At 38.6% G+C, this 27,179-nt stretch overlaps 2 protein-coding genes across 2 annotated transcripts in view; both read right to left on the bottom strand.

The window, feature by feature from the left end:
* The window catches only part of LOC149846670 (calmodulin-binding transcription activator 3-like), a 31,698-nt gene extending 24,119 nt beyond the window's left edge, over window positions 1-7,579 (bottom strand). The window contains exons 1-3 of the mRNA XM_089992084.1: window positions 7,394-7,579; window positions 3,706-4,385; window positions 2,977-3,565 (exon numbers count right to left, since the gene is read on the bottom strand). Coding sequence (XP_089848210.1) covers window positions 2,977-3,565; window positions 3,706-4,385; window positions 7,394-7,579 — 1,455 coding nt within the window. The remainder of the gene's footprint in view (window positions 1-2,976; window positions 3,566-3,705; window positions 4,386-7,393) is intronic.
* Window positions 7,580-7,747: 168 nt separating this feature from the next.
* LOC149846669 (uncharacterized) overlaps window positions 7,748-27,179 on the bottom strand; it is a 35,077-nt gene continuing 15,645 nt past the window's right edge. Inside the window, exons 3-5 of the mRNA XM_089996487.1 lie at window positions 10,658-10,838; window positions 10,370-10,501; window positions 7,748-7,885 (exon numbers count right to left, since the gene is read on the bottom strand). Of these exons, the coding sequence (XP_089852613.1) occupies window positions 7,824-7,885; window positions 10,370-10,501; window positions 10,658-10,838 (375 nt within the window). The 3' untranslated portion in view covers window positions 7,748-7,823. The remainder of the gene's footprint in view (window positions 7,886-10,369; window positions 10,502-10,657; window positions 10,839-27,179) is intronic.

Here is a 27,179-nt window from a genome sequence, read left to right as displayed (position 1 = left end):
GACCTACAAGTGTTGATTCCATCCCCAATGTTGATGATGTGTGATAATCGAGCAGCTACCCATATAGCTAACAATCTTGTTTTTCATGAGAGAACGAAACACATTGAAGTTGATTGTCACTATATACGTGACTTAGTGCAGGTGGGGCATATTTCTACTAGTCACGTGACGTCCGAAGACCAAGTTGCAGACGTCTTCACCAAGCCTCTCGCAAGTGCAGGTTTCTCAAGATGTTGCAGCAAGCTGAACATGATAGATATATATGCTCCAGCTTGAGGGGGAGTGTTAAAAGTAATATTCATATGTCTTGAGGTGGTCATACGTAATTAAGCATAATTACGACGTATGCCTACTTGTAATTGTGTTACACCTAATCACCTCTTTAAATAAGTGATTAGGGTTGATGAATCGATAACTCTCTCTCTCTCTCTCTCTCTCGTCTCCTTGAAATCGAACCTAGGGCTGAAAGAAAACAACAATTATATTTTATCACACTATCTCCTTATTGGATGAACTTGTTGTCCTTGAGCCACAATGGAAAGGAGAGGCTATTGAATTAAAACAACGCCAAATGGAGAAGAAACATTATTTTTCAATTCTTTCATGGTCTTCGCCCAAAATTCGAGCAAGTTCGGGCATCTCTACTTCATAGGACATCCCCACCTCCTTTAAATGAAGCTTTTGCCGAACTATGTCAAGAAGAGACTCGCTTGTCCATGACCAAGGAGGTTGATGAAGTTCGTACCGTTTCAAAACCGGGAAATAACTTGAAGACATATAAGCATCTTCATTTTGGGAGGCCTAACAATGAAGGGGCAAAAAGAATTGTCATTTTTGTAATGAGCCACGACATGTCAAACCCGATTCTCCCAAGCTTAAAAGAAATGTGGTTTTCATTGGAGAAAAGTTATCCAAAAAAAATAAAGAGTCAAAGAGAAATGGAGACATTAAAGAATTCATTGCTTAATTAACAAAAGCTCTCTAACAATTCATGAAGAACAACTCCTCTACCCCATCCACTTCTAGTGGAGCGGTCTCATTACCTCCTGGTATGTCCTCTTGGATCATTGACTCGGTGCTTTGTTTCACATGACTCTGAATGCTTCATTTCTATTCGAACAAAGCACCAACTCTTTTAAATCTTTTGTTTCTACCACCGATGGTACTTGTAATGAACTTTGTAGTGAATTATGCAGTTGTAATAAACTTTTGAGTCTTTTCACTTTTTTAGTCATGTAGTCAACTATGTAGTTGTAGTGAACTTCTATGTTATTGATAATTTATGTAGTGAACTTTTGAGCCTTTGACTTTTATAGTCATGTAGCAAACTATGCTTCTTTGTTCTATCAAGTATCAAGTATCATCTATGCTATTCACTTTATCTAATGAATTACTGAACTCTATTTCATGTAAATAACATGTTAATAGTCTACTATATTCATTTTTATATAATTACTTGTTTTTAATTCTTGCACTCATTCATGTTTATTTATTTTTTCTTGTATTCTAAGTTTTGCATTTTCTAAAATTGTTAGTTTTTTCTGAATTTTGTGTTTTTTTAATTTTTTAGCATAATTTAAATGTTTTTCTTTCTCTCATGTCTTACGATATGGATTCTAATACGCTAATTACAACATTGCTTTATAGTTTATACTAATCTTATAAGGGGCATTTTTAACCAGGTTTGCTAGCCTCTAACTTTATCATATATCAATGTGAAAAAGGAATAGAGGGCCTGACAAGCTGCCCCATTCTCATCTCACGTTTTCTCTCCTCCTCTTCCTCATCATGTTTTTCTTCTTCTCTTCTTCTTCTTTTCCTTATTTTTACGAATCCTCCACACCAAATTAAACAAAAATTTTAGCCTCAGGTAATGTAAAATGAAATCAGAGCTACAGTGAAGGTTCTAGACCTGCTTTTTGAAGAATAACAGGCATAGGTGATGTCAGCAAAGAGAGGACCAAATGACAAGTAAAATGGGATTTTATCATTTGAGTTCCATTGCTTCCACTAGAAGCAGGTTTTTAGGTATCTTAGAGATGTTTTACTGGTTTTTTAGAGCAGTAGAACCAAAGTTAATGAAATATTATATGTATTTCTATTTTTGCCCTTATTTGCAAACTTTTGAGAAGATCTTAATTGTGAGGCTAAATCTAGTGGTCCAAAGGCCTGAGATAGGTGCCATTATGTGGTTAAGAGGTGTTTGAGACTGATGGATGGGGTTTCTCCAATAGAAATAGGACCTGTTGCAAGTTCTGTAAAATCCCTAGTATGCAGCAGTCTTGGAAATGACCTAAGGCCTTAAACATTATAGAAAAGGTGGGTATTTCTATGTTGAACACCCAAGGAAATGCCAATCTCAAAGGGTTTCCAATAATAAATGCGAAGTTTGATGAGAGAAATTATATTATGGGTTTGGTTTATTAAACTAGCTGTTCTTGCTTGAGTCAAATGGGAATATATAACCAGAAAGACTACCAAACTAAATGAAAGGAGAGAAAGCCATTGTGATCTCATGGATCCTTCAATATATAGTCCCAAACATTTCAAGGACCTTTATGAACCATTTTGTCTTAAGAGTAATTTTTCACTTTTGTGATATACTGTTTTGGAATGAGAACAATAGTTATCAAACCTTAATCTCTTCTCTTTTCTCTCTCTTCCCTTTTACTACACCTGACATCCTATCTTCCTCATTACTCTCCTATCATCTCTCTCTAACTTTGACCGCAATATTATCCAAACATATCCTAAGGGGCTTAAATAATGAGTGCACTTCTAGGGCATATGGCCAGCAAGCATTCAGTGAAATCTAATTTTGATGCACAAGGATTAGCACCTGAAAGCTACATTCAGTAAGAAGTTGCCCACCAAAATTAAATTTCAACAGAAAACATAGTTGTCAAAGTTGTTATGAAGTTCATTTTCTTTCCAGGATGCATATGCTTGGAAACCAGCAAAATCGAAAGAACTCACCTGGATTTTGACAATGCGCTGACGGATTATCAAAAATTCCTTGCGCCCCTTCCAACCACGGAACTTTTTCTGTATCCTTATAGCAGCAAAATGAACAGGCTCATCATGATGACCTGTTCTCTGTGTCTTATGCACCGAAATGAGTGAAACAGCATGCTCATCTGAGATTCCACATTTATCATCACCATACTCAATCAGCTGCTTTCGGTGGAAGGACTGCACTCTGAATACTTGATGAATCCTTGCTGCAGCTTGTGTAGCATTACGAACGGCAGATAATGAGTCTTTCAATGAAGATTCATCTTCGATATCACCTTCACTAAGACGGTTGATACCACTATCCAAAAAGGTTACGGTACCTCTTTTACCAGAACCCGCAGGCACATTTCCATCCTTAAGGGTTTCTTTTAAAGTGAGGGTGGAAAGATGTGATGTCAATGCAGCTTCTGCAAGATAACCAGCAATTCCTTTGTGTCCATTGCTGGAAGCCAGATCTGCTGGTGTTCTACCGGAAGGAAATTGAGGAGTTGGATCAGTCAATGCCCCTGGAGCTCCACCCATGGTAACCAGTGCAACAACAGTGCGCTCTCTGAGAATGTAACATGTTCAAGCAAGAGGAGATCAGCAACTTAAGTAGCAAAAGAGCATTTCAGACAGACAATAACCAAATACTGGGAACTGACATGTGGAGTGCTATACAACTAAGCAAAGAGGAATGTGAAGGTTTACCTGCCACAAAATGCTGCCCAGTGAAGTGCAGTCCAACCACGGACATCACGGAAATTGATGTTGACACCTGCAACTATCATTGGTGCTATTGCCCAATCATAACCAAGGGCAGAAGCTAAATGCAGCACACCTTGTCCTTCATTATCTAACACATTGGGACCTCCACCATCTTCAAGTGCTTTTACAAGGAGCCAATCATGTAACTTCTCTTTCATTAGTTTCTGGAGCAATTTGTCCTCCACATGTCCAGGGGAATAATCTGCATCACTGCTGGAGTTCATTTGAAACCATTCATCCTCATTATCCTTCAGCAAGGAGTTGATTTTGCTGCATATATTATGTTTTTCACCATCAATAACAGGGGTTTTTAGTTGTGTGTCCAACTCCAATGACAACAATCTTGCAAGCCGAAGGAGCATCTCATTTGTACTATCAAATAATCCTGCAGCAGTCTCCACATGAGGATTGTTTGCACGATACTCAAACTCGCGCACTTCACTACAAGCCAACCTGTTTGAACACGTGACATAGAATGGCACTCTTCCAACTTTATGTATTGGAGCATGACAGCGAAGAACACCTGGGGCTACGACTTCTGCAGGAACCTCAATTTCCCCAAACATGCAGGACCATTTGTATGAATTCTTTTGATCATGCAAGAATGTACCGGTAACCAAAACCTGATATTTTTTTTGCAATTGCATTATTATAAAGTTTACAAGCAATAAAAAGGGGCAGCCAACAGAGACTTGAAAAACCCAAAGCATAAATTATTATTCTGCGCATACCTATTTTATAAAAGAACACAAGATACTAAGGGTTAAGGACGAGGTTTTACTTTTGTCTACTATTATTTTTCACATACTTATCTTATCAAAAAGCACAAGATACTAATGGTTAAGGTCAAGTTTTAACTTGGTCTACATTTATTTTTCCTAAAATTAAATAATGCTTTCCTGTCAACAAACCAACATGGAGGAAAAAAAAAATTCCGATAAATTTGTCTCAGAAGCAGCAGTTTTCCTAGGGGAAAAGGTCTCACCCCCAGAAAGGCCAGTTTGCACCCTCACCCAACCCTCCAACTGAAAAAAGAAAGAAACAAAACGTCTCCAAGCCCATTAGCCAATAATGAAGTTCTATGCCAAAGAGTACAACAACAACAACAACAACAACAACAACTACGCCTTCATCCCAAAACAATTGGGGTCGGCGATATGAACCAACAAAGAAAATCATTTTGGGTCTTCCACATGAATCCTTCTCCTCCAATCATTTCTATCCAATGCCATGTCCTCGGTGAGGTTCAAAGCATTCATATCCTTTCCTATCATTTCCCTCCAAGTCTTCCTAGGCCTACCCCAACCTCTTTTAACTAATATATTTTCCCATTTCTCCATCCTTCTAACTGGAGCATCATTAGGCCTTCGCCGAATATAACCAAACCACCGTAAACGATTCTCTCTCATCTTATGTCAAAGAGTAAAAAATAAAAACTACCAGATGAATTTATGTCAAAGGAAATTTGCATCAAAATATGTATATATATATATATAATTTTGTTGTAATAAGTAATGTCCATCAGGGGCATTTTAGTCTTTTTACTTTTTAAATATAGGTTTGTCCTATAGGGACAATTTTGTATCTATTTTTGTTTTTTTTTATAGTTGCCTTGGTTTTGAGGGGCTCTTTTAGTTAGGTTCTTTTTGGACTAGTCAACATCAGAGTTACCGGAAGCGCCTAGGCGCATGGGAAGCGTGCTTCCCCGATACGCACTTCGGAAGCGCGAAACATCACGCTTCCAAAACGCGTGGGGAAGCGTCCCCCTTTTTTGGGAAGTGTGCTTCCCCCTCGCTTCCCCATTTTTTATCATTTTTTTTCCCGCTTCCCCCACGCTTCCTAGGTCGCTTCCGGTTCACTTTCGAGACGGTTCATAATTTTCTTCTAAGTGGTCCCACGCTTCCCGCTTCCTAAATTTTTGAAAGTGCCTCGCTTCCCGCTTCCTCAACTAGTAACTCTAGTCAGCATAGAGTTGACAAGTCAATAGAGCTGTTGGAACAGTCCAACAGTTCTATTTCTAGCTGTTGGACTGTTCCAACAACTCTATTGAGAGTCCGAGACTACTTGTGTATAAATAGGGGTAAAAACATTCATTTGTTTCTAATGCTTTTCCTAAACATTCTACTCAATCAAGATGATATTTTTTATGTTCTCATGTTATTGTTTTGACTCTCTGAAGTCTTGTATGTGCATTTTGTGATTGTGTAGTGCCTTAGTGCTTTTGTTTTTGTTCTTTATTGGACTTGTAAAAGCGCTTGTGCACTTTGTATTTGTTTTTCTGCATATTTCATTACAATTTGTCCCTTTGAAAAGTTTATATTTTGCAACACCACCCTGAGTAACAACCCGAGTTGGATTGCAATGAAATACATGTCGCAAGATGTTGAATAATGTCATATGGGTGAAATAGGTGTATCGTATGTATTTTTAGTTTTGGTGCTACCCTCCTATTCATGTACATAAGATTATTTCTGAGGGTTTTTTTGTATTTTCGTAAGAAGGTAGGTGTTGCACCCATTGAAAATAAGATGCGAGAGAATCGTTTACGGTGGTTTGGACATATTCGGCGAAGGCCTAATGATGCTCCAGTTAGAAGGTTGGAGAAATGGGAAAATATATTAGTTAAAAGAGGTCGGGGTAGGCCTAGGAAGACTTGGATGGAGATGATAGGAAAGGATATGAATGCTTTGAACCTCACCGAGGACATGGCGTTGGATAGAAATGATTGGAGGAAAAGGATTCATGTGGAAGACCCAAAATGAATTTCTTTTTTGGTTCATATCGCTGACCCCAATTGTTTTGGGATGAAGGCGTAGTTGTTGTTGTTTGTTGTTGTTGTTGTTAGAAGGTCAACTATTTTTGTCTTTTAGTGTAGCCAAGAGTGGTCAATGAAATACATGCCGCAAGATGGTTATCTTGTAATGATCTTTCTTTCTTAGCAAAGAAGCTTTTGGTATTCATCTCTCGTTGTGCTCTCTCATTTTGGGTTTTCTCTAATGCTAAGCAAATCTGAATACAGGATACATTAAGCCACGAACCCAAGCCTCATGGTGTCACACTTTATGCACCGACGTAAATTTCAAAGGAATGAAACAGAACTTACTTGCATGAACCCAAGTGTCTTAAAGTGTCACCCTTACTCGCTTAGGGATGGCAATGATTCAAATTTGGGTCGGATATCCGACCAAATCCAACCCCATTCATTTGGATTTGGTAGAATGAAGAGTTTCCAGTTTTTACATCCAAATCCAAAACCAAATAGAACCTGAATCCAATGGGTACCCCATAAGTGTAAATCTCTATCATTAGCTTTTTTATGCTAGTCGGATCTGGATTTGGTACTGCCATTTTCCATCTATATCTGATAAGGTCAGATTCAGTAAGATCTACATCGAGACTGAATCCAACCATCTAAATCCCTATATGCACTGACATAAATTTCAATTGAATGAGATGGGCTGAAGCAGCTAAAAGATGCATTGTTCCATTTTTTGTTTCTTTTTGTAGTCCCTAATCATACTATATGAAGATTGTAAAAGAAAAAAAAACAGTAAGCTACAGCTCGTGGGAGGAAAAAAGACAGGAAAAAGAAAAAGAAAAGAAATTATGCAAAAGGTTGAAGTTTACATGCCTTTGTTTCCATGCCCGAGTATACCCAATTTGGACAGAAATCAAAAATGCTGAAAAGCTGCTCCTGTGAAAGTGACGGGCTCAGCAAGTCAGCATCAACACCTATATCCCGGCTTTCCTCCACATTCCAGTATAATCCTGGATCAGATGGTGCAAGTGATTCATCCACATCAAATTCTTTGCTCATCCAACAACAGAAGCTATCTAACTTTTTTAATCCTTCTCCCTCAGATGGGCAGTCTGACACTTTTTTAAATGAAGTGGAACTTGCTTCTACATTTGCAGCACTCTCTAGATCCTTATGTTGTTTCTGAAAACTAACTTCCAGAAGCATATTGTTTTCCTTCAGCTGCACTTTCAGCTCATTTTGCAGGTCTGCTTCTCCAGTTAATGGTTTCAGGTTATTAGGTGCATTTACTTCATGAAAATCTTCATGCAGTTGTCGGCTGATAGGCCATGTAGATGAAGCTGAATGACCTTCTTCTGAAGCCAACTGTTTCAATGGTTATAAACCAAATGTCACTTCCACAAGTTTATTACGAGTAAACAGACTTTATCCACAACTAAGCTATGTCACATGAATGCTCCACCCATAATGTGCCCTCTTATATACCAGTCATATTGAAAACTTTATAAAAATGGCCGTATCCATGTGACACAGAAACTAAGGACTTACAAGAAAATGCTGGATGAATGATGAACAGAAAACCACCTACAAGATATAGCAGGGAAGCTTATTTTCTGTGAAAGTGCCTGCTGTTTTGGTAAGTAGATTAAGGAAATCATCTGAAAGTTTGTGTCATTACATGAAGTCTTCTAGTTAGGCACAAGAGCCTATCTTCTGGACACTAATAGGAAGAATCCTGGATTCTTCAGGCACACACACGTGCATAGTGGAGTTACATCACATCGGTTACTCTGCTGGATAGTGGAAACCCTGTGTTTCCAAACTGTATTTATCTTTTCTTTCAATAAAATAAAGTTCAGAAAAAAGGAATATTCCCCCAAGTATCTTTCTTGAGGTTTACATTATGATAGCCCAATTATGGACATGACTATCTGTGTTGGAGATGTCAAGGCTTTAATAGATATGTGGACACAGATCTCTCTCTCTCTCTCTCTCTCTCTCTCTCTCTCTCTCTCATACACACACATATGTAGGTGTCCTGGGGTGCCAAATTGGATGCAATGCATGGGAGCAATAAAAAGACTACTATTTTATTACATAATTCCTTCATTATTCAAATAAAGCCATAAAGATATGGTCATATGAAGACATTAAAATGCTTGCAACTTTTTACAAGATCAACAAAATTAACAGTAAAAAGTATGTTTAAATCCAAAAATTGAGAGACTAAAAGTACACCTACAAAGTAATTGAACATTAAGTGAACTAAAGAGTGGAACCAAGAAATGGAATGTCTAGAAATGTTAAGTGTTGCCAAGTATCAGCTTTAATTGCTGAAAGAGTTAGCTGATGCTGACTTATTAACTGAGCCATTCCGCTCAGAATGCACCAGACATATTTAAGCAATAATTAAAAGGACTGGTAAGGCAGCTGGCCTGATGCAACTACCAAAGTTAATAAAGAACACAGAAAAAGGGAACAAAAAACAACTTATGCTGCAAAGCAGCAAAAGAGAAGGCAAAACGGAATTTCTAATGCCACAAACATCTTCATCAATATAAATAAACCAAGAGCTCCATTCTAAGTTCTTTCTGCCCTACTCAAGAGAAATGTACAGCTTTCTATTCCAGACTTGACCAGCCTCTATGGAATGATAGTGAGACTTTCACAAATGGGAAACTTATCACATGTAACTGCTAAAAAAAGCAACCATGAAAAACATACACTGGAATAACAGGATAGAAGTTGAAAAAAACTGCATCAGAATCACAAACTAAACATGCATCAAGAAGCAAGAGAGAGAGAGAGAGAGAGAGAGAGAGATTGGTTGAGTGCCTCTTGCTTTTTAAGGCTCAAGAAGTTATCACAACACCCGGCTTAAACTTATAACAGCAAAAAAACCGAAATTACATTTGCAGCTCTTTTTGCCCTATTCCTCTATATAAATGCACATTTGTCCATTCCAAACATAACCAGCCTCTATGGAATATGGGAAACTTGCCTATCCAGAGGAAAAAACAAAAAGCCAAACCAGGAAAAACATACACTGGAGTAACAGGATGGGTCTGAAAAAAAAACTTCATCATAATCACGAACTAAACATGCATGAAGCACAATTTGAACTTTTTGTTTTCCCTTAGCCAGTTTTGTTGACTGCCTTCTGTTTTGGCGATCAAGAGACATGACAAGACCACACTTAAATTTTGATAACAGTAAGAAAGCCATTTGAACCATGAAAACGAACACCGGCATGGCCTTCAACTAAAATCTGGTTCAAAAAATAATACATGATGAATGTGAAAGTTATCAATAGCAAGGAACTCAAAAACAACTTCAAGAGAAACAGGATTATTGCTACCTGAAAATGGCATGAAACATAAAATAGAATCCAAAAGAAAGTTCGTCAATGAAAAAAAAGAGGCACCTGCCACTCAGATCTGTCATCCAGTTTCGCGATATCATCCTGTTTTATTCTGAGCTCATCTGAGAACAGTTGTTCAAGGTTGGCATGAACCTGTCGGATTGGTGTCCTACCAATACCAAAAGACTGACCAGAAATATATGCAGATTGATGAGGTGAATCAAGTGTACTTTGTTTCAAGACCTCTTCCCAGGAAGTTAAATCAATCTGTTTATTGGGCTTGTGGAAATTTATTTCAAAACGAGAAATTTTACTGTCGCCGGTCAAATTTTGATCAACAAGAGAGGCAAAAGTGTTTTGCAGAATATCAAACTTCTTCCTGTCATAATCACCTGACACAAATTTCTATTACCATCTACTTGTACTCTATGATGCATGATACCTACCTTGATGTGCTTATTAAGTTCACAAAAAATACATTGTCTTACCTGTATCACTTGAAGTTTGAATGTTCAAATAGTTTTGAAAAATGTTAGGCGTCTCCTGACCCAAAAAAGGCATATCTTCTGAGGGTTGTAACTCAAAATGAGAATTATATCTGGAAGTTACTTGAAGATCACCTGTTAGTTAAACAAAAGTATAAGTAGGCATGTGTCTTGCACAAAGCATTCTAAAATAAAATGCTCTTCTATACTTCTAACAAGTTATTTGTTTCAATCTCTTAGTTTCAGCAGAAAAAATCAGACTTAATTGGGCAAGACATAATGCATCCATACTGGATTCAGCATCTTCATATTCCAATGCCTGAGAAGTGCTTAGGCTTGATATATTTGTTGATTGACATTGCAGTGGACTCTGATCTGAAAGTAGAGAAGATGAACAAGCAGGACTAGCCATCTCAACACTCAAAGAATTCCTTTCAGCATCATCAAAACGACCAAAGCTTGTTTTGTTGCCCTAATAAACATATCAACACAAAAGATTAGGATATATGCATATCTTCAAGATCAAAATAATAATCATCTGATTCAATTCATGGACGTAACATAGAACAACTGGTAATTCAACTTCTCAGAAAGAAAAATTAATCTGAAAGGTGCACCAACTTCATAATGATACCGAGTCTATAAAGCTAAAATACCAGAAAAGTCCTAACTACTTTGTGCTCTCAATGAACCATAACACAAAAGATAGTCATTGTTAAAGCCTGTTGCAAGCAGAACACTGCAAATTTGTAATAAAGTGTAGAGTTAAGGCAGTATCTGCGGGGAACAGTTTGGGAAAGCCATTAGCTGCCTCTTATTGATTAACGATACCAGCCATTAAATTCTTAACAATGTAGAACTTAAATTGTCAGGCAAGTCCCCAGGTAGATAACTATAAGAAGAATAGCAAGTTTCTGAGTTACTTCTGCTTTCAAAAGAAGCAAAATCTTTCCATGTACAAGTCTTTTATAATGTTTTCAGTCCTCTCCTCTTTCCCTCGAGAGATCATCATCCTAAACATATTTAACATTTGCACATCCATGATCTTGATTATAATTTTCATTACTTCTAAATGACCCCATACAGTTTGTTTTGTTAAAATAACTGTTGCAACCATCATCACTCACCTTGTGGTACCCTTATGGAAAAACAAATTCTAAGACTTTCTTAAAATTAAATTTTAAACATCAACTAGAATAATTGTTTGGTTCTTCTTGGAACCTACAAGTTTTCTACATTTGCTCCTTTTGTCACATATCTTTTAAGTTCAGTTCGACACTAAATCACTATTTATCAAAGAAAGAGCACAAGCTGATGATAATCAAAATACAACAAATTGAATCAACAGTTAATTGCACAACTTGGTATAGTGTAGTTTTTTTTTCAACCAGGTAGCGCTAAAATGGTGCAAACTACAATTTAATAATGTCTGTTAAGCCTGAAGGCTATGTAGTCAAAAGCGCTAGTCGGCACCTAGGTGGCAGACATCTAAAAGGCCTAGGTGGAACTAGTCGGAATCCTAAAACACAAAAGGGTTAAGAAAATGCAGAATTTATAATAATATATATTTGTAATCTATACATGCACACACACATACATATATAAATATATATATATATATATACATATTTGGAAAAAAACTGAGAATATATATTTATATATCTGAAGAAAAAGAGTAGATATACATCTAAAAAAATACATTTTGTATATAAATATATATATGGAAAACATATAATATATAAATGGTCAAAAAAATACAAAGTTTGAACCTAGGCAGTGACTACTCGGTGCCTAGGCGGGGACTGAAAAGATGTCATCATATGTCTGACCCGATCCATTTATATATTGGATCGGGTCCAGACCCAATTGGTGTAAATGTAAATTATCACGTTAAAGGGGTATTTCTGTACCCTAGGTTTATTTTACTTAATGTATTTAATAGAATGAAAGGGTAAGTCGATGATCGACAAAACCCCTTTCTCTGAAATCACTCTCCCTCCTCTCTCTCTCTCTTCTCTCTCTCTCTCTTTCTCTGTTGCAGGTAAGCGTGGAAGATCGAAGGCTCCTTTCTAACATGGTATCAGAGCAGCGTGACGATTGTGCGTGAAGAGCTGCCTTCGTTTCACGGTGGCTCGATTTCACGGTGACAGTCGATTCTTTGGTAAAAGACTGTTTCACGGTGACAGTCGATTGTTGTTCGATTTCACGGTGGCTCGATTTCACAGTGGAGTTTTTTCTCGATTTCACAGTGGAGTTTTCACCGTGACAGTCGATTTTCTCTCTTTTCACGGCGACAGTCGATTTTTTCTGACATCTTTTCACGGTGAGTTCGTGATTCTAAATCTAAATCGACCCTTTCTGGAGATATTCACGGTGAGTTCGTGATTCTGTATCGACCCTTTCTGGGAACATTCACGGTGTGTTCGTGATTCTGAAAAATATATCTCTGATTTCGTGATTCTGAATCTGTTGTTTCGTGGGTTCTGGAAGTATTACTGCTGTGTGAAAATATTTCTGAGTTCGTGATTCTGAAATTGCTGTTTTCGTGGGTTCTGAAACTGTTGTGCGTGATTCTAAAACTGAACTGATGTATCTCCCATGTTGGAACTGCTGTGCGTGATTCTAAAACTGTTGTTTTTTCGTGGGTTCTGAAACTGCTGTATCTCTGAACTGCTGTGCGTGAGAACTGCTGTATCTCTGAACTGCTGTGCGTGATTCCCATTTCTATTGATCTATACCTAAGTGTCAGCCGAGTGCCCTGTCAGTCGAGACCTCGACTGTGATATCCCTAAAACCCTGTTAGCCGAGTCCTCTGCTGTGAATGGATTCCTCTTATGGACAGTCATGTCTGTCCTCAAGCTTTCTTGGTCAGCTAGTCTCTGAGAAATTGAATAACTCCAATTTCTTAACCTGGAAAAGACAGATCATTCCATTTATAAAGAGTCAGGACCTCTCCGGTCATCTGGATGGATCTGTTCCACCATCTCCAGAATTCCTCTCACAAGAAAAGGCGGACGATAAAGGAGAACAATCTATTGTTCTTCACAAGAACCCAGAATATGTTGCTTGGATGAAGATGGATCAATCGTTAGTGGCCTACATCACTTCAACTCTCTCACAGGAAGTCCTTATTGCTCTTCCTGATGATTGTACGGCCAAGGAACTGTGGGATGAGTTAGTTCAGACGTATTCACAAATTTCTGAGGCAAGAATTATGTATCTTAAGCGTGAATTTCAAATGCTGAAGAAAGATTCCATGTCTGTTATGGAATACTTGAACAAAATGAAAGGCATCACGGACCAGCTGGCTGTTGTTGGGTGTCTTGTCAGTGAAAAGGATAAAGTACAACAAACCTTGAGTGGATTGGGGTCAGACTATCATGTTATGATGACTACCTTATTATGTTTACCAGAACTTCCAAAGTTTGAAGATCTTCGTGCGAAACTATTGCAATATGAGATGACTCTGAAAGGATCTTCTGAAGATTCTCATAGGAATTCAGGAACACAAAATGTGCTGGATATGGGAATGAGTTATGGCCGAGGACGAGGAAGCTCTTTTCGAGGAAAAGGAGGCCAAGGAAGAAACACCTATGGAGGTCGTGGCATACTTCCGACACCAAATATACAAGGACAAAGACCTATTCCCACTTGTTTTCTATGCAACAAGAAAGGACACATTAAAGCAAATTGTTGGTTTAATCCTCAAAACAAAGGGAAAGCTCCACAAGCAGAGGCTAGGAAGGATGGAGAAGTAAAGGAGTTGTTGTTGGCAGCCTTGGCAGGATTGAATATGAAGCAAAATGACAAAGGAATTTGGTATGTCGACTCTGGAGCAGCTACTCATGTCACAGGTGATGCAGGTAAACTCTTGACTCTTACACCTTATGTTGGTAAGAATAGCATAGTCACAGGAGATGGATCTCATCACTCAATCTCACACACTGGAAATGCCATTATACCAATGTCAAAGTCTTCTCTTAAACTTCCAAGTGTCATCCATGCACCTAATATTCAAAAGAACATTGTTTCTGTCTCAAAACTTGTTGATGATGCCAATGCTTCAGTTGAATTTACTCCCTCTTCTGTTTATGTCAAGGATCTTCACACGAGGAAGACATTCGCTGAAGGAAAACGATGGGGCAACATGTATATCTTTCAAGAAGATCCTTCCTCCATTCATTCCGGCTATTCATCCTTGAAGCCTCACCAACGTCAATTTGTTGATTCTGGTTTTATATTTCAATATTTCTGAATGTAATAAGCCAAGACTTTGGCATAGTCGTCTTGGCCATTGTGGTCGTCATTTTATTGAAAAACTTGTCTTGAATAATTTTATTCCTAAGTCCAGTCTGAGTTCAGAGGTCGTTGATACAAAGTGTTCTAGTTGTCTTTTATGTAAGAGTCATGTCTTACCTTTTGCTTCCATCAATAAAAGAGCTTCAAGGCCATTTGAGGTCATTTGTTCAGATGTCTGGGGTCCTGCCCCAATTACTTCTCTTTCTGGCAGTAAATACTATCTTATTTTCATTGATAGTTACTCACGTTATACTTGGATATTTTTTATGAAGCACAAATCAGAAGTTTTTGGATTGTTCCAAAGATTTCATTCTTTTGTTCAAAATCATTTCTCTACCAACATCCTCAATTTCCAGTGTGATGGAGGAGGTGAATTCTCCTCGAATGACTTTGTTGTTTTCCTTCAACATAATGGGATAAAGAGAAGAGTGTCTTGCCCGCATACACCTCAACAAAATGGGATTGCTGAAAGGAAGCATCGACATATTATAGAGACTGCAATGAGCATGATGCACGGGAGCAATCTTCCTGTATCATTATAGACTGAGGCTTTTCACTCCACAGTCCATGTGATAAATCGATTGCCCATGAGTATCTTAGAAAATAAGTCACCATATTTCTCTCTTTTTGGCATACAACCTGATTACCATGCATTACGTGTGTTTGGGTCTGTTTGCTATGTTCACATTGACAGCTCACTCAGACACAAGTTCCAAGATAAAGCCTTAAAATGCAGGTTCATAGGATATGCAGAAGACTACAAAGGGTACAGGTGCTATGATCCTCTAACTAAGCGTGTCAAGATATCAAGGAATGTAATTTTCGATGAGATGAACTTTGATGCTCAGGATGCTAATTCAACCCTTCATGCTGATAACTCAAGCCCCAGCATTGAGGTATACTATCCATGGTTAAATTCAGAACTTTTTTCCAATGATAGATTAGACTGTCCAGAAAATTGCAGTCAGAAGGAGACACATGAGGAATCAGCAAATGAAACTCAAACGGAAGAAACTGTTCCACATGTCTTGGAGCCAGCAAGGTATAAAGGTATTGTGTACACCCGGCGAGAAAAAGAGCCCTCATTCCCCCCGCGTACGAGTACGGATTCATCTTCACAGACAATGGATATCAGAAGATCCTCAAGGCCTCAAGGATTCGACATCCACTTGACAGGTGGATAAGTTATAAAAAATTTTCATTGGATTTTCAGTTGTTCTTGACATCCATAAGTAAAGAGGAAGAGCCCCTCATGTTCTATCAAGCTGCGAGCTCTAGAAGATGGGTTGAAGCAATGAATGAAGAAATGGAAGCTTTACATGAATGTGGAACATGGGAGATTGTACCTAGGCCACTAAACAGAAATGTTGTTGGGTCAAAATGGGTGTACAAGATAAAGTATAAACCAGACGGGAGCATTGAAAGGTACAAGGCTAGACTTGTAGCCAAGGGATTTACACAAGAGGAAGGTCAAGACTTTGATGAAACTTTTAGTCCTGTAGTTAAAATGGGGACCATTCGCATTGTGTTGGGTCTAGCTATTAAATATGGTTGGCCATTGAGCCAGCTGGATGTAAAAAATGCTTTTCTGCATGAGGATTTAAAAGAAGAAGTTTACATGGAACAACCCACTGGATATGCAGAACGAGAAGCCAAAGAATATGTATGCAAGTTAAAGAGAGCACTCTATGGTTTGAAACAAGCCTCTCGTTCCTGGATCGACAGTTTTTCTCTAGAGATACAACGGCATGGATTCTCTCGGTCCCTTCTGGATCACTCATTATTTATTCACAATCTACAAGGAGTCACTACTTTCCTATTAATATATGTAGATGACATCATCATCACAGGGAACTGTAAAAGTCACATTGAGCAGGTGAAGGCGTTGTTAAATCAGAGATTTAAGATGAAAGATTTGGGAGAGCTGCGATATTTTCTTGGGGTAGAAGTTGATAAAAGAAATGATACTCTCACCCTTACTCAGCACAAATACACGTTGGACATTCTCAGCAGAGCAGGCATGACAGATTGTAAGCCATTGACAACTCCAAGTGTCATTCATCAGAAACTGAGTTCAAAAGACGGGGACATATATGAGGATCCCACTAACTATCGCAGCTTAGTTGGCATGTTGCAATACCTGACTTTTACTAGACCTGATATAGTATATTCGGTTAATCAGGTATCCCAGTTTATGCATGAACCTCGTATGTCACATATGGAGGCAGTCAAACGTATACTTCGTTACCTGAAGGGTACAATTGGTGATGGGCTGGTATACAAGAAAAAAGAATTAGATCCAGGCGGGGGCCATGAGATCGTCACTTATGCTGATGCTGATTGGGCGGGTGATCCAGACGAACGACGATCAGTATCCGGTTATTGCAGCTTCATTGGGCCAAACTTGGTATCCTGGAGCAGTAGAAAACAAAAAGCGGTTGCTAGATCGAGCACTGAGGCTGAATACAAATCCATGGCCACTGCCACGGCCGAGGCTACATGGATAAGACATCTCCTGACAGAAATGGGAGAATCGATTGCTCGGTCACTGTTGCTGTGTGACAATCAAAGTGCCATCAACATGTCCTTCAATCCCATTCATCATAGTCGAGCAAAGCACATTGAAATAGATCAACATTTTATTAGAAAAAAGGTTGAAGATAAAGAGATTGAGCCTATGTATGTGCCAACTGAAGAACAAGTTGCTGACATTCTCACTAAAGGGTTGACGAAGGTCAAATTTTGGTGTCTGAAAAGCAAGTTGTACATGGTTCAGCACCATGCACAACTTGAGGGAGGCTGAAAAGATGTCATCATATGTCTGACCCGATCCATTTATATATTGGATCGGGTCCAGACCCAATTGGTGTAAATGTAAATTATCACGTTAAAGGGGTATTTTTGTACCCTAGGTTTATTTTACTTAATGTATTTAATAGAATGAAAGGGTAAGTCGATGATCGACAAAACCCCTTTCTCTGAAATCACTCTCCCTCCTCTCTCTCTCTCTTCTCTCTCTCTCTTTCTCTGTTGCAGGTAAGCGTGGAAGATCGAAGGCTCCTTTCTAACAGGGACTAGTCGGATTAATTGGGACCTTTTAAGTCCAGAGCGCCTAAAGTGCCCTGGACTAGGCACTGACCCCATGCCTAGGGCGACCAGGCACCTAGTCGCCAATTTTGACTACATAGCCTGCAGGTTTGATAACACCACCATTACCCATGATCATGATTACTGATGAGAAACAAATGAGTTTCATGATTACTGATGAGAAACAAATGAGTTTCCTAATAACTCAGTTTACCTCTTTAAACCAGAAAAAATCTTTCCCCAAAAAAATGAAACACAAAACTTTACAATTTAAATATGCTTAGTGACATTAATAAGGCTTTTCGTGAGGCGAGGTATAATGCTGGCTACCTCGTGCTAATCTTGCAACAAAGAAGAAGGATCAGGCCAGCATCTATTCGGGGTATGTCCTTTCTTTAGAAGTCTCAAGTTAGCTTGGTCAGAAAAGTGTTAGAATGAAGTTTTGCTATCTTTGGCTGTCACATGGACACTTCTATTAGCATGTGGTATCAGACAATGAGACAGTTCAAGGAAATAATCAAACCAATGTCGGACACAGTCAGCACCATGTCCCTCTAACTTCATCTATTCATTTTTTGCAATCTTGATTGCTCGTTTTGTATTTACTTGCATGTTTTGTTTTAAAATTTGACATTGATTATATTAGATTTTAATTTTCAAGTTAAATTTATTATTTAGTGTTTTTCATCGTAATGTTTTAGAATTATTGCAGGAAAATTTTCATTGAGATGACTACATAATTATACACGCATCGTATATAGCTGATCATGTCCCTGTGTCTTAGTTTTAAAAGACTTTTCATACCAAGTGTGTCCGAGTCAGGTCCCATCCCATGTCCATGTTTATGTGACACGGACCCTTGGTCAATATGATGTCATGGATTAGGGGCAACACATGTTGACACAGGGCCTGCCACATGAATACGGTTGTGAATACAGAGATACGACAATTGTTATGAAGTTTTCAATATGACTAATATACAAGATTAAGAAGACATGATACAAGAGTTAAGTTGTATATATATTTATTTATTTATTTCACTATTATTGTAATAGGTTATACCCATTAGGGGTAGTTTGGTCTTTTCCATTTATGTAATAGATTGTGAGTCTTGTGACCATTAGGGGCACTTGAGTCTTTTTGTTGTCATTTTATTTTGTATTAAGGGCTTAATGGTAAACAACCATTAGAGCCGTTCGGAGCATCCAACGGTTCTTTGTTGGCCCATTATGCCTATATAAAGGGGACATAACCCGAATAGACCCCTTGTTGTAGCATGCATGTCTCAAGTACTTCCTCTCAATAATATTTATATTTTTTATGATTGTTCTTGCCCTTGAGTGGCTTTGTGATTGTGTTTTGTATTGATCCATAAGTGGACTTTTTGTTTGTGCACATTCTTGTATGTTTGTAAGCCCATAAGAGGCATCTATTTGTACACTTTGTTTCATTGCATGGTATCAGAGCCTTGGAGCTCTTGAATTATAATTTGTGTATGGAGATTGCATGGTGGTTCGTGAGATCGGAGGAGCGTTGAACTGTTGCTTCAATAAGCATGCCATCAACCTTTTTCATCTTTTTCTCCTTCTCTTTCTGTAAAAACCAAAAATTTTCGCTACCAAATTTTTGTTTATGTTACAAAATATTTCAAAATATGCAAATTGGGCCTAGATCCACACTTCAGATCTAGGACCCATAAAGGGGTAATTAGGTATAAATGATATCAACCACGATTTAATAATAATAATAATAATAAATGAATAAAATTTTATTTTATTTTTAAATTAATCCGAGGATCCACAGTTGGATCCAACTTGTGGATCCATATCGTTTGGGGTCGGGTTACGGGTCTCGGGTCCGGACCCGAGCCGCGCCCTGTGTAAACAACCTTTTAAAGAAAAGGGGCAACCCGATAAGGGTTGCCCAAAAAAGCTGTAACAGAAACAAGAAAGGGGGCAGGGGGGGTTACGCAGGGCGTAACCGACCCCGCGCCTCTCGGTAGAGGAGGGAGTTTGGGCCAATAAAAGGTGGAGTGGAGAGAGGGTTTTGCCCTCTTCACTCAGTCTCTCTCTCTCCCTCTCTCTCGTGTGGGCGTGCATCGGAGAGGTGGAGGTTGCCGGAAAGCTTCAACCACCAGCAGCCACCACAGGCTACGACAGTTACCCCTGTCACGGCAGCAGCGAGGGACGACTTCAGCCGACCCTTCTCTCGCAATGATTGAACCAGATCGCCAGAAAATCTTCAAAAAGGTACGATGCTTCTAACGATTTTGGGTGAGGGGTCGAACATGGGTTCGATCTCGTGTGAGGTGTTTGAGGGGAGCATCCAGGGAAGGCTGTCGATGGAGGTATTCCCTATTTTCAAAAAAAAAAAAGGGGAAGAAAATTCTGTTAAACCCTAGATGTGCGATTTGGGGGTTTCTTGTTTTTATGCAAGAAGAGGAACCGAAGGCCATCACGAACCCTGGGGTTACAGGGGAAGCCCTAACTCGGACGACAATAAGGGTTTAACTTGTAAATGTAAATTCTTGATTTTACATGCGTGCTCTACACAGATTTTGGTTTGGCATGTATTAATTTAGGAAATCAGTATAGAAGCACCTGATTAGCCTAATTTGGTGTTTGATCTGTCGATTTTAGGGGTAAGCACGATTCTCTTAAAGAAAATTTGATTCACGTGTACGTGAATGTTGATAGATTTAAACCCACGAACTTTAAGATATTTTATGTATAATATTTCTTTTACAGTTTTCATTTGACTACAGTAGTCTTGATCATGGGTTTTATACTAAGTTGCAACAGTTGGGTCAAATTTTTGTTTATGTATGATAAAGTTTCATATCAACAGCTTGGTTCATCATAACTTCAGGACCGTGAAAGTGTCATTTTATAGCATGGGTCTGATGAAGTTATGATTTTCTTAATTGTATTAAGGTGTTGAGGGTTGGACTAAACCAGTTATGATTCGTATCAAAATAAATCTTAATTGCATTTGCAGTTCGTGAGAGCAATGGTGATAGTTGGGGAACCAGAGTGATACTCTTAAGCATATGTTCCTGAAATATCTTAAGTATACATTCTGCATGCTTTAAATCTAAAACATTTACATAATGCACTTTAGATGTTGTTCATTTTAAAGTTACGAGGATCAGTAGGGAACCCCCCTGTCAACAGATGTCTGGGTACTGTTCTAAATCATAGACCTTACTAGCTGAATAAAAAAAAAAACTATGGTGTAGGCTCAAACCCGGTATGACACTGCTGATCTTACATTTTGTCCAGAATCAGATTAGGTGAGTGAGAGTTGACCTTGTATGTACATACATACCATTTTATGTTAAACTGCCCTGCGATGATGCTAATAGGTGTTAATACAATAATATGTATACTCCAATTTTAGTCTGTAGGTGACTTGCTTTTGCTGGCAAACTAGCAATTATGTTTGATAATATTGCTTGATATACTTATGTCAGCCTGGAGAAAAAGAAAAAGATATTCAGCTTATATGCTACACTTATATGATGCCAAGTGTTTGTGTTTAAATTTTATTTAATTTGATGTATGTTGCTCATAATACGGTTAATTCTATAATAGGTTGATAGTGATGCTCATGCATGAAAGTTATCAGGTCCGTTTTTGTATTGCATACATTTGGGTTTGATGGACAGATTTATCATGGGGTTTGTGTATAAGCACCATGTAAATGTTTCTTGAAATCCTGAGCTTTGGATAATGATCTGATCATGTTGATCGATCCTTGTGCGCATTAAGATAATTGTGCAAACTATATTTTCTTTCCTGAAAATTTATGTCCTTTCAACATGATTGGTTAATATGTGTTGGCTGGACTGAATTGACTATATTTCTAGCTAGGAGGTTGGTGGGTCTGGGATTGGTAAGCCCGACAAACCTCCCTAGCATATGTCAAGGCTTACACTTCTGCCCGGTAATTGTGTAAATGTTGTTTTGCATTTCATAATACTAGTTGTGAAATCTGGAATGTGTGCATGTCTCGGTTATTGATGTTTCTTCTTGAGCATGTATGCTTGATGGATATGTGAAAGTTTACATGTACACTCACACACTCAAAAGAATAGTGCATTGGTTAATACACGTATATGATGTAGTTACCACACATAGTGAAAATGCATATGAATGAGTAATGACATGCATATGTTTGGGTTTATGATTGCATGAGTGCACATGCTTTTGGCACTTTGGCCTAGTGTTATGAATAAAACACTACTTTGGTTTTATTATGTGATGCATAGATGGCCTAAATGGACCATCATCGGCCTGGAGAGCCGTGGGTTTGGTTTCTTATCACATATGTTTTTTGACTGTATCACTTGAACCACATAAGATGGTTTGGCACATTACTACACTATTCTAGTGGTTTATACGGGCTGGAGTCCCGAATGGGTCCCCGCAAGGGAGGATGCGGGTTTTTATTTTACTTTTGCATATGGTGTTGCAAACTTAAAGAACTAACTTTAATAAAAATATAACAAAAACAATGTGATATACGTTCTGGGATATCTCATCTGGAGTATGAGAATCTTAGATACCCGGTCTTGGGGATACTGTGATGATACAAAAAACTCTGTGTGCTGTAATTTTGTCCCCTGAACCCGATATTGAGGTTCTTTCTCCTGGCCACGGTTTTAGGGAGAGTCCGCCACTTTACCCGGGAGTGGTGTGTTTGACACAGCTGTTGTTTATGGTACCAAGGAAGTAGCACTTGTGGGCGTAGGGTGTCCCTTGTGTCCCCGACATTAGATGTGGAGGTCTAATGTTCCGAAGATGATTCGGTCGAGGGCTAAGTTGAAATCCAGTAATAAAATACAAATTGTGTGTTAAGCTACCCTAGGAACCTACTTGACCTCAGGGATTGTACCCGTTTGGTGTATCCGCGGGCAACGGTAATTAAAAAGAGGAACTTAAAGTTGTGTGCATTTAATAGGGCATGCATATGGAAAGATGAAACTTAAATGAAAGATAACAGAAAAAATCATGCATTGCACGTAATCATGCATTTTCCTGTTATGCATTAGATCATGCATGTTTGAATCATTCTCTATATCATGACATGATTTGGTGGTAGACTGGTGAGCATATGTAATTGTTGGTAGGTATGGATATTTGAATGCTGCAAATTTTATATCTGCACTCACTCAAATCATTACATGAAATCTTATCCATGTTCTTTGTCTCACCTGATTTCTTTAGAAGTAGTTGTGCTCAGAATTTCGGTTCTGACACCCTACTTTGTTGGTTTTTCACAGGATATGGTAAACAGTGAGGTTGGACTGGCTACTGGGGATGGATGAGAGTCATACTTGGGCTTGACAGCTTCAGCAGAGGACAGAGTGGCTCTTTTTTCAATCCTTCTTATTTTTTTCAGTTGTTACTTTACTTTCAGTTGAATAAAACATTGTCTCTGAAATTTACTTTTACTCATAAATAAAGAAATTGTTTTAGTTCTTATGGATGATGGTTGCAAGTAACTCCGCCTGTGTAGTTATACACTGCCGGTCCCAAGCCCGGATAAAGGAGGAGGGTTGCGGTAGGCCTGTGACAGCCAGCATAAAAAACTTTGTCATATCCTATGAAAATGAACCAATATGAGAATTTCGTTGGGGCGTTCCCTACTGAGCGACGCGCTGTACTCTCTAGGCCCGGAGGCAGTGATAAATGTGCAAGGGTTGCTAGGTCGTCGCCCAGAAGCGACGCGTCACACCGGCGCCCGGGTGTGGTGTCAAATAGGCAAGGGTTCCCTCACTTTGTTGGACGGGTGGGGGTAAAGAAGTTAGTCCAAGACCATAAAATTAGGTTAGCCACTTGGAACATAGGGTCTTTACCTGGTAAGTTGGTAGAGTTAGTAGATGTTATGTGTAGGAGAAAGATTGATATTTTATGTCTTCAAGAGACCAAATGGGTAGGTGAGAAAGCTAAAGTGATAGAACCTTGGGGATATAAGATTTGGTATACAGGAATAAATAGGAATAGGAATGGAGTAGGGATTGTTATGAGTCGTCAGTTTATAGATAATGTAGTTGAGGTCCGTAGGAAGGGTGATAGAATTTTACTTATTAAATTAGTATTAGGTACGGATATTATTAATATTATTAGTGTTTATGCACCTCAAGTAGGTTTAGATGATTCCATTAAGCATCAATTTTGGGAAGATTTAGATGGAGTAGTACAAGAGACATCTTATGGAGAAAAGCTTTTCATCGGCGGTGACCTTAATGGACATGTAGGCATTAGTAGGGATGGATTTGAGAATATCCATGGAGGCTATAGTATAGGAGAAAGAAATGAAAGTGGAGAAAGGATTTTAGATTTTTGTTTGTCCTATGATATGATCTTAGCAAACACCTCGTTTAGGAAGAGGGAGTCTCACCTAGTAACATTTAAAAGTGGGGTTAATACGAGTCAGATAGATTTTTTCCTACTTAGAAAGAGAGATAGGGGTTGTTGCATCGATTGTAAGGTTATACCAGGAGAAAGTGTAGCTACACAACATAGAGTCTTAATTTTAGATCTTAGAATTAGACAATGCCGCAAAAGGGATAGACATAGGATAGGTCCTAGAATTAAGTGGTGGGCACTGAAAAGAGCTAAACAAGGAATGTTTGTAGAGCAGGTAGTTAAGGAAGTTGATTGGTGTCTCGAGGAGGATTCAGAATCAATGTGGAATAAGATAGCGGGTGGTATGAGAAAGGTAGCTAAGGAGGTATTGGGTGAGTCTAAAGGCGGTGCACCACTAGGTAAGGATACATCATGGTGGAATGAGGATGTCAAATTAGCTATTAAGGTTAAAAGAGAGTGTTATAGAAATCTAAGAGTCGTGATAATGAGAATTTGGAGAAGTATATGATAGCAAAGAAGGAAGCTAAAAAAGTTGTTCGAAACGCGAGGGCTAAGGTATATAAGGAGGTTTATGACAAGTTGGATACCAAAGAAGGCGAGAAGGATATTTATAGGCTTGCAAAGATGAGAGATAGGAAATCGAAGGATTTGGGTATGGTTAGATGTATCAAAGATGAAACGCAAAGGGTTTTAGTCAAAGATGAGGAGATTAAGGAGAGATGGAAAGATTATTTTGATAAGCTATTTAATGATAGTCATGCTCAAGATCTTGGAGACTTCTCCATTCCTTTTCATGAGATAAATCGTGACTTCATGCGCAAGATTCAAAAGAAAGAAATTGCAGAGGCTTTGAAGAAAATGAAATCAAGAAGGGCAGTTGGCCCAGATGGTATACCTATCGAGGCTTGGAAATGCTTGGGAGAGAAAGGTTTAGAATGGTTGACAAATCTTTTTAACTTGATTTGGCGAACAAATAAGATGCCTAATGAGTGGAGGAAGAGTACTTTGGTGCCTTTATATAAGAATAAGGGTGATATACAAGATTGCACAAACTATCGTGGTATAAAACTCATGAGTCATACTATGAAACTTTGGGAGAGGGTGATTGAGTCTAGGTTGAGGAAGGTTGTCATGATATCGGAGAATCAATTTGGTTTTATGCCTGGAAGATCAACTATGGAAGCTATACATCTTCTTAGACAACTTATTGAAAGATATAGAGAGAGGAACAAAGATTTGCATATGGTTTTTATTGATTTAGAGAAGGCATACGATAGAGTACCTAGGGACGTTCTCTGGTGGACAATGATGAAGAAAGGTGTTTCTCTCAAGTACATTAGTATAATTAAAGATATGTATGAAGGAGTAGTAACCAATGTCCGCACTTGTGGAGGGGTGTCAACCAATTTTCCGATAACGGTTGGGTTACATCAAGGATCTGCTTTAAGCCCTTTCCTATTTGCGATAGTGATGGATGAGCTTACGAGATCAATTCAAGAAAATATACCGTGGTGTATGTTGTTTGCTGATGATATTGTTTTGATTGATGAGTCTAGAGCTGGGGTTAATGCTAAGTTAGAATTATGGAGACAGACATTGGAAGCTAGAGGTTTTAAGTTGAGTAAGAGTAAGACTGAATATATGGAATGTCGGTTTAGTAAGGAACGAAGTAGTGATGGGAGTGTAGTGAAGCTTGGTGAGCAAGATATACCGGTGAATGATTATTTCAAATATTTGGGATCCATCATTCAAAAGTATGGAGAAATTGATGGAGATGTAAATCATAGGATAAAGGTTGGGTGGATGAAATGGAAAAGTGCTACTGGAGTGTTGTGCGATCGTAGAATGCCATTGCGGTTGAAGGGAAAGTTTTATAGGACGACTATTAGACCCGCTTTACTATATGGTACGGAATGTTGGGCTGCCAAGAGACATCATATTCAAAAAATGAGTGTAGCTGAGATGCGGATGCTTAGATGGATGTGTGGAAATACAATAAAAGATAAGATTCGGAACGAAGAGATACGTAAGAAGGTAGGTGTTGCACCCATTGAAAATAAGATGCGAGAGAATCGTTTACGGTGGTTTGGACATATTCGGCGAAGGCCTAATGATGCTCCAGTTAGAAGGTTGGAGAAATGGGAAAATATATTAGTTAAAAGAGGTCGGGGTAGGCCTAGGAAGACTTGGATGGAGATGATAGGAAAGGATATGAATGCTTTGAACCTCACCGAGGACATGGCGTTGGATAGAAATGATTGGAGGAAAAGGATTCATGTGGAAGACCCAAAATGAATTTCTTTTTTGGTTCATATCGCTGACCCCAATTGTTTTGGGATGAAGGCGTAGTTGTTGTTGTTGTTGTTGTTGGATGATGGTTGCAAGTACGTTTGTGGTGTTTGCGCTATCCAGTTGGAATTGGAACTGTGAGGACCCCAGGTCTCTGGGAAGTTTTTCGCAACTATTATAAAAAAAAAAATTTTATTCCGCATTTTTAAAGGGTATGGATTGGGGTCGTTACACTTTCTCTCCTCTTTGCATCCATGGCTGACAAGGAAGTTGTGACCGTTGTTCCCATCAAATTTGATGGAACCAACTATAATATTTGGGCTACCGTGGTAAAGAGGATTTTAGTGGGAAAGGAGTTGTATCAATTTGTTGATGGTTCTATATTAGAACCTCAACCAATTCTCACCAAAACAATTACGGGAGAAGATGGTGAAACTAAAGAAGAAACTCTTAAAGGAAGTGAGAGAAAAAAACTCACTTGTATTATAAGAAAGCCTACAAAGAATGGGAAGTAGGCCATGCGAAAATGCTCGCTCTCTGTCTTCATAGGGAGCATGTGTGAGGAACCTTGTGCCAATATTTTGGAATTTAAAAGACCCGATGAACCTTCACCAAGCAAACTTACACTCAAAGAGATGTTGTACATATGTGGGACTCGTGTGATCACATCCATAATTGTAAGCAATCAATAAGAGTGTTAGAGAATATTATGGAACTCTCAAGAGGCTATGAGACCAAATAGCTAAAATGGAGCCTATTTGGGA

Source organism: Nuphar pumila, chromosome 2, assembly GCF_984573655.1.
Source record: "Nuphar pumila chromosome 2, dmNupPumi1.hap1.1, whole genome shotgun sequence".
NCBI classification, from domain to species: Eukaryota; Viridiplantae; Streptophyta; class Magnoliopsida; order Nymphaeales; family Nymphaeaceae; genus Nuphar; species Nuphar pumila.
Note: the sequence above shows the minus strand (reverse complement) of the source record. Positions and strands in the feature narration are given on the sequence as shown.